Source organism: Bos taurus, chromosome 18 (genome assembly GCF_002263795.3).
Source record: "Bos taurus isolate L1 Dominette 01449 registration number 42190680 breed Hereford chromosome 18, ARS-UCD2.0, whole genome shotgun sequence".
NCBI classification, from domain to species: Eukaryota; Metazoa; Chordata; class Mammalia; order Artiodactyla; family Bovidae; genus Bos; species Bos taurus.
Window position 1 is genome coordinate 51,735,871 of NC_037345.1, and position 7,528 is coordinate 51,743,398.

Consider the following 7,528-nt stretch of genomic DNA (forward strand, 5'->3'; position numbering starts at 1 on the left):
CACCGTCACGTAATGGTGCCAGGCAAGCCACCCTGGGCCTAGCTTCAGGAGCTCCAGCCAGGAACGCGGGGGCCCGGGAAACGTGGACACTGCCGCCCTCCCTGCCCCAGGGCCTTAGCATTGGGGTGCGAGGGGCTGAGAATCGTTAATCACCCAACGGCGAAAAGTGTCGGGCGCTGTGCAAATAACGTGACTTGCACTGGGCATCGGCTCCCTCTGAGCCTGGAGTCCCGCTTCCGTCCTCTCTCGAGGAAATGGCTACCCTTTCCTTGCCAATGCCTTTAAGGGGAGAATAGGAAGCGGGTTCTTGAAACTGATTCGCGAGACGGAACTCAAGCTCCCAGCGGAATTCTCGAAAAGAAGGGGAACATAAAAAGAGAAGGCTGTCTCAGTGATCTCCGAGTTAGGTTAACTCCTGCACGTACTTGACCCCAGCCAGCCACCGTAGGCCCCGCAAGCCGCAGGACACTTTCCTCCGGTCCTTCGGCCTGTAGCTGTGCGCCTGCTCGCCAACTCGCTGGCCTAGAGAACCCACCCACTCCTTCCTTTCCATCTCCTCCGCAGCAGCCCCCGCGAGCCGCGACTGCGCATGCGAACTGACGCCCCCAACGTCTCGGCGTGGGAGGAGGGGATGGAAATGAGGCTGGGCCCAGCAGCTCGCGCGCGCTCCCTCCTTTTCCCTCCCGTCGTTGGGCGCGCGCCGGGTGGTGCAGCTCCCCAGCATCCGAAGGCAGCTCTGCAGTGGCCACGGCCGCCGAGGGAGGGGCCCGGAGCCCCGCCCCCAGGGAGGGGCCGTCCTCAGGTGAGGGGGCAGGGGTTCGGACCCAGGCACCTGGGTCTCGGGAAGTGGAGTGGGGCCTGCACGCCACAGTTCCCGGAGAAGGACCCATTGGGGTCCTGATGCATAGGTTCCGGAGGGGCTGCATTGCCCCCTGAGCCTTGGGAGGTTACATTGATGCCCGAATGCCATGATCCCAAGGGGTGCGTGAAGGCTCGGACGCTTGCGACCTCGAGGGAGAAGTCCATTATGGGTCTCTGGATCGCAACACACGAGCCACGCTCTTTCTGTGTCTTTCTCCAGGTCTCCCCTCTCCTCTCCACGTCTCCAGCTCCACTCCGTGGTTGAAAGGCAGTGCACGCGGCGTCAATGGACTGAGACTGAGCCAAGAGCCGGGTAAAGCTACCTATTGGGTGTGTATTACCGCACACTGAGCTCGTAGGCCCCTCCCCTGGGACAGAGTTGCTGAGCAACCGACTTCGGGTCCTAATTGTATAGCTCCACCCATCCGCGGCCGGTCCCGCCCACCCTGGGCTTAAGCCCCGCCTGCTCCGCGCCCGGGGCGGCTGGGAGTTAAAGTTGTAGAGGCCCCACCCACTCCGCCGGAAGGCTCAATCGCGGGGTCTAGGTTCCAGACTGCTTCTGGGTCGGGTTTGCGTAACCCCGCCCACTGCGCCCTTAGGCTCCACCCACCCTCGCCTTCTAGGACCCGACGTGATAGCTCCTGCTCCTGAACAAACCAACCCCTGAATATGGGCTCTCAGTCCTATCCCCAACAGCCTGATAACCCCCGGCGTCGCCCCCTCTCCCGGCTAGGTCCTCCCTCTAGGTTTCTGGGCCAGCAGGATGCTGGAGCGAGAGACGGAGTCTGCGGCCGGGGGCGCCGAGCCTAGTCCCACTGACAAGGAGCCTGTGATCAAAAGAGAAGGTGAGGGCGTCTCCACCCGGGGTAGGGGGCGTTCTCCAGGAATTGGGGCCAAGAGAGTCACGTATTGTGGGAACCTTAGGGTGACAGTTTGAGGGCCCAGGGTGATAACCATTTCGGATCCCTAAAACGCAACGTTCTGGGGAATCCTCCAGGTTGTCTTTGGGGGACCTCAGTGATCCTCTGTAGGGATTTCAGGGTTATCACTTGGGAGGATCCTGGAAACGAACACTTTAGTGGCTTTGGGAAAGCTTAGGTCTGGGGTTCCAGAGATGTAACTCTTTGGAGCCTGCCTTAGGAGGATGCATGGCAGTGGGTGAGGAGCAGGATCAAGCCATTTGGTGAACCTCAATATGACCCTTGAGGTGTCCAGATACCCTAAAATGTCAAGGTCTAGGGGGAGTCTGGTCTAGATTCAGGGCATTAGCTGCTTTCTGGAGCCCACCAACCCGCCTGTTCCCTAGCTCCCGACCAGGGCCCGCCGCAGAAGCCCAGCCAGTCTGTTCCAGAGCCCGCTGCCTCCACGGGGGCGCCTTCCCGACCCCGTCGGCGACCCCCGCCCCAGCGCCCGCACCGCTGCCCTGACTGTGACAAGGCGTTCTCGTACCCGTCCAAGCTGGCCACCCACCGGTTGGCACACGGCGGCGCCCGCCCCCACCCGTGCCCCGACTGCCCCAAAGCCTTCTCCTACCCCTCCAAGCTGGCTGCCCACCGCCTCACGCACAGCGGCGCCCGCCCGCACCCGTGCCCGCACTGCCCAAAGGCCTTTGGCCACCGCTCCAAGCTGGCAGCCCACCTCTGGACCCACGCGCCCACCCGCCCCTACCCATGCCCCGACTGCCCCAAGTCCTTCTGTTACCCCTCCAAGCTGGCGGCCCACCGCCACACGCACCATGCCACTGACGCCCGCCCCTATCCTTGCCCACACTGCCCCAAGGCTTTTTCATTCCCCTCCAAATTGGCGGCCCATCGCCTGTGCCACGACCCCCCGACCGCGCCGGGCAGCCAGGCCACCGCGCGGCACCGCTGCTCCAGCTGCAGTCAGGCGTTTGGCCAGAGACGCCTCCTACTCGTTCACCAGCGCAGCCACCAGCCGGAGAGCCCCGGGGAGCGGGAGTGAGCGCTCCTCTTGGCTCACTGGCTCCTTCTGCTGCCAGCCCCCGTCAATAAAGAGGTGGCATCTCTAAGCCAGGCTGTATGGACTTGCCTCTTCCAGGTAGACGAAAGGGAAGTTGACCCCGCATTGGGCTCAAACTTGGAGGCGGAGGAATCCTTTGTTTGGGGGAAAGGAAAGTGTCATCCATAAGAGTTTGCACTGAGTCCCAACCCTGGACCTGGAGGCGTGGTTAGAAAGGTCTTGGCTCTGGTTTCCACCCCACCTATTCGTATGGCAAAGGTTAAACTGCTAGCATTGTGTGCTGCTGAGGAGTGTGGAGACAAGCTCTCCTTGTGAGTTTAAATTAGTGCCTCCACTTTGGCCATTGACTGTGTGTGTGTGTGTTAGTCAGTCGTGTCCGACTCTTTTCGACACCATAGGTCCCTGTAGCCCCCCAAGCTCCTCTGTCTATGGAATTCTCCAGGCAAGAATACTGGAGTGGGTAGCCATTCCTTTCTCTAGGGGATCTTCTTGACCCAGAGATTGAACCTGGTCTCCTGCACTGTGGGCAGATTCTTTACCCTCTGAGCCATCAGGGAACCCCCAACTATAGGTGTAAAGAAGTTTGAATGTGTCTATGTTCATGTCAGCTATTCCACGTCTAAGAATTTATCCTAGCACTTGGGGGGGGGGGGGGGGGAAGGATATAAGATTAAGGATGTTCACTGCAGTACAATGGTAGTGCCAAAGATGAGAAATAACCTGAGTGCCCATTGATAGGGGACCAGCTAAGGAATTACAGTACAGCCACAGAATGGAAGATGTAGCTGCAGAGGGGAAAGTCAGCTCTACATGTACTGACATGTAGAATTCCCAAGGCATACTAAATCATAAAAGCAAGCACAAAGGGTATACTACCAGAAGTATACAAATTTTTTTAAAGCCCAAGCTTTGGAGCCATCTTTGACCCACTACGTAAAAGCCTCAGGGCCTCAGACAAGTTTTGTGATTTCTCTGGACTTAGATGCTTTATCTATAAAATGGGAATTAAAAAAAAATTTTGGCCACACTGCACAACTTTCGCAATCTTAGATACCCAACCAGGGACTGAACCCAGGCTGCTGGAGTGAAAGCACTGAGTCCTAACCACTGGACTGCCAGGGAATTTCCAAATGGGAGTATTATAAGGCCTTTACAAGCATCTTTTGGGGCAAAGATGGTTCCCCTTTTGGAGCCCGTTTCTCCTGCTATAAAACAAGGATGACTGAGCTAACAGTGGACTGCTGTTCATTCTACAGACATGTATTAGGCAGGTACTGTGAGCTGGGCCCTGCACAGGGTGTTAGGAACACGGCAATGGACAAGACAGACCTGGTCTAGTGAGGAGGTGGACACCAGCCAGAGTTGCAAAAACAAGAGAAAGAAGCCAAGGAACTTCTCTGGTGGTCCAGTGGCTAAGCCTCCATGTGTCCAATGCAAAGTGCCCAGGTTTGATCCCTGGTCAGAGAACTAGATCCCACCAGCTGCAATGAAGATCAAAGAGCCCATGTGCTGCAACTAAGACCTGGTTGTCCTTCAGTGGCTAAGTCGCATCCTACTCTTTGTGACCCCATGGACTGCAGCACGCTAGGCTTCCCTGTCCTCCACTATCTCCTGGTGTAGCCAAATAAATATTGTCTAGAAATAGTACTGTACAACATATAGGTTAAAAAAAAAAAAAGGTAAAGAAGCCAAGCCCACTTTGAACAAGTAGGGGAGCCTCACCTCCCCCCATTCGAAGAATTATTACACAGCTGTCATAATGAGGCTGGTGATGTTGGCTTGGGAACAGGCTGGAGGTTCGGCACTGGGAGCTCAGATACAGACCTGTGCTTACAAGGTCCTGTCAGGAGATGCTCCCCCCCTGTATACTCAGAGGCTGGGCAGCAGATCTTACTAGGTTTTGCAGGCCATACAGGGTCTGCCACCACTGTCCAGCTCTGCTGCTGTGCCGTAAAGGCAGACAGCCACATTAGGATATAAGGATGAGCGTGGCCATGTTCCAATAAAACGTTATTTACAAACAGCCGGTGGGCGGATTCAACCCGTGGACTGTAGTTTGCCAGTCCCAGCCATAGACGAGCCGGGGCAGGATAGCTAATCGGGAAATGAGCTGAGAGATAAGAGAAGAAAATTAAATGAGACCCGGCAGAATAATGGTCCCCCAAAGACGTCCACGTCCTAATCCCTGGAACCTGAGTTTGTGTTGGCTTCCACACGGCAGAGGGGACTTTGCATACATGACGAAGGATCTCATCTTGAGATGGGAGATTAACCTGATTATTCCAGTGGGCCCAATGTAATCACAAGGGTCCTTACATGGGAAAGACGGAGGCACAGGAGCCAGAGATGTGACAATGGAAGCAAAGACTGGAGTGATGGGGGGCCACGAGTCAAGGAATGCAGGCAGCTTCTTGAGGCTAGAAAAGGCGAGGAAATGGATTCTACCCTAGAACTTCCAGAAGAAACACAGCAAAATAAAATTTTAAATACATACATTAAATTAAAAATAAATTTTAAAAGACAGAAGGAACACAGCCCAGACATCACCAAGTTTTTACCCCAACTTAGACTGATTTTGGTTTACTGACCTCCAGAACTGTAAGAAAATAAAAGTTGTATTGTTTAAATCCTGTGATCTTGGTAATTTGTTACAGCAGTGTACAAATGAATACAGCTCTCCACCTTACAGCATACACAAAAATTAAGTTCCTAGTGATTTAAGATCTAAGTTTGAGACATAAGACTCTGGAGCATTTAGATGGGAATAAAAGAATATCTTAGTAACCTCAGAGACAGAGAAACTGACACAAAAAGTATAAATTGTAGAGGAAAAGACTGGTGAATCTGACCATAAGCAAACCAAGTTACAACTATGATAAAGATACATAAGGGTTGGGTTTTTTTTTTTGGCCCCACCATATGGCATGTGGGATTTTAGTTCCCTGTCCAGGGATCAAACCCATGCCCCCTGCTTTGGGGATGCAGTCCTTTGCCGGACCAGGAGGGAAGTCCAAAGATACAGTATTGTAAGTGTATGCATGCTAAGTCGCTTCAGTTGTCTGACTCTTTGCAACCTTATGGACTGTTCCCTGCCTGGCTCCACTGTTTGTAGGATTCTCCAGGCAAGAATACTGGAGTGGGTTGCCATGCCCTCCTCCAGGGGATCTTCCCAGGGATCAAACCTGCGTCTCTGTCTCCTGCACTGCAGGCAGATTCTTTAGCAGCTGAGCTACCAGGGAAGCTCATTATGAGTGTATACCTGGCATATGCTGTCAGATACAGAGTTAGGAAAGGTCTCCTTGAGGAGCTATTATTTGAGCTCGGATCTGAAAGGCAGGGAGGATGGAATGTGAGGTGGTTTGTGGAATCTCCAGCATCAGGCTCCAGACAAATGAAAACGAGGCCACAGGATGGCAGGCTCCCCTCCCTGGGGGAGGGAGAGCCAAGGGGCAGGATCTCTCCTCGGAAGTCGGCAGTGTGGCCTGTGCCCATGTTTACCATGGAGCCTGTCTTAGCAGATCTTCTGGGAAGCAACCACACCGCTATCCGAATCTCAAGGACACAAACTCATTTGGGATGTGTCCATCTGGTCCAACCTTAGCTTGTCTAGACCAGAGAGCTGACTCCTGGAGAGATGAGATTTGGTCATACCGACAAGAGGACAGGGCTTCCCAGGTGGCGCTATTGGTGAAGAACCCAGCCTGCCAATTCAGGAGACACACGATAAACGGGTTTGACCCCTGGATTGGGAAGGTCCCCTGGAGGAGGGCATGGCAACCCACTCCAGTATTCTTGCCTGCGAATTCCTATAGACAGAGGAGCCTGGCAGGCTATAGTCCATGGGATCAGAGTCAGACAGGACTCAGCACGCACACACATCATGCCCCTGGTGCTGGAGATTCCACAAACCACCTTGCATTCCATCCTCCCCACCTTTCAGATCTGAGCTCAAACAATAGCTCCTCAAGGCCTAACTCTCAGACAGGACTGCGCACGCATACAAACAAGGGGACAGTGTTGAGTCTGGGTGGGTTCCGTTTTCCTGACATCCTGATGCTCTGCTGCTCCTTGCATGTGTTCCTGCCTTGCTTTTCCTCTGCCTGGAATGGTTCCCCAGACCCTCCCTTGCTTCTCCCGAGTCCCTGCCGATGGGTGAGTGCTCTGAGATGCCTTCCCCATGACCCTGTCACTCTCATCGCTGGATAACCCCACCCAGCTTTTTCTGCTCACACAGGGTTTATTGCCATGCTGCAAGACACTCGCCATCTCTGACCCCCAGCAGAATGTCAGCCCCATAAGAGCAGGGACTCATGTCTCATTTGGCACACCAGAGCCCCAGTGTGTGGGTGTGCTTGGCACAGTAATGACCCCCCAAAGACACCCACAGCCTAACCCCTGGAACCTGTGGATATGTTACATGGCAAAGGTGAATTAAGAGAGCATAAGGGGGCTTCCCTGATGGCTCAGTGGTAAAGAATCCACCTGCCAATGCAGGAAATACATGTTCGACCCCTGACCTGGGAAGATCCCACAGGCCTCAGAGCAACTAAGCCTGGGCACCACAACTACTGAGCCCATGTGCCCCAACTGTTGAAGCTCACCCACCCTAGAGCCTGTGCTCAGCAATGAGAGAAGCCACCGCAATGAGAAGCCCGGGCAACTCAACTGGAGTACTCCCCGCTTGGTG

At 54.5% G+C, this 7,528-nt stretch overlaps 1 protein-coding gene across 4 annotated transcripts; it reads left to right on the top strand.

The window, feature by feature from the left end:
- Positions 1-620: 620 nt before the first annotated feature.
- On the top strand, positions 621-2,890 carry ZNF575 (zinc finger protein 575). 4 transcript variants are annotated; one of them, XM_005219185.5, is made up of 4 exons: positions 621-802; positions 1,082-1,191; positions 1,595-1,706; positions 2,168-2,890. In XM_005219185.5, exons 3-4 carry the CDS (start codon positions 1,625-1,627, stop codon positions 2,821-2,823), a joined length of 738 nt encoding a protein of 245 aa, XP_005219242.1. In that variant the 5' UTR covers positions 621-802; positions 1,082-1,191; positions 1,595-1,624; the 3' UTR covers positions 2,824-2,890. The 4 variants fall into 4 exon arrangements, with proteins under 4 accessions (XP_005219242.1, XP_005219243.1, XP_005219241.2 ...); XM_005219186.5 differs by having other exon boundaries at positions 1,082-1,174; XM_005219184.5 differs by lacking the exon at positions 621-802 and adding an exon at positions 810-981.
- The last annotated feature ends 4,638 nt before the right edge of the window (positions 2,891-7,528 follow it).

Excerpts from the sequence above, each read along its gene's own strand:
- ZNF575 (XM_005219184.5), top strand. Across the intron at positions 1,192-1,594 it reads CGGGTAAAGCTACCTATTGG|GTCCTCCCTCTAGGTTTCTG; the intron begins GTGTGTATTACC and ends TCTCCCGGCTAG. Across the intron at positions 1,707-2,167 it reads GCCTGTGATCAAAAGAGAAG|CTCCCGACCAGGGCCCGCCG; the intron begins GTGAGGGCGTCT and ends CCTGTTCCCTAG.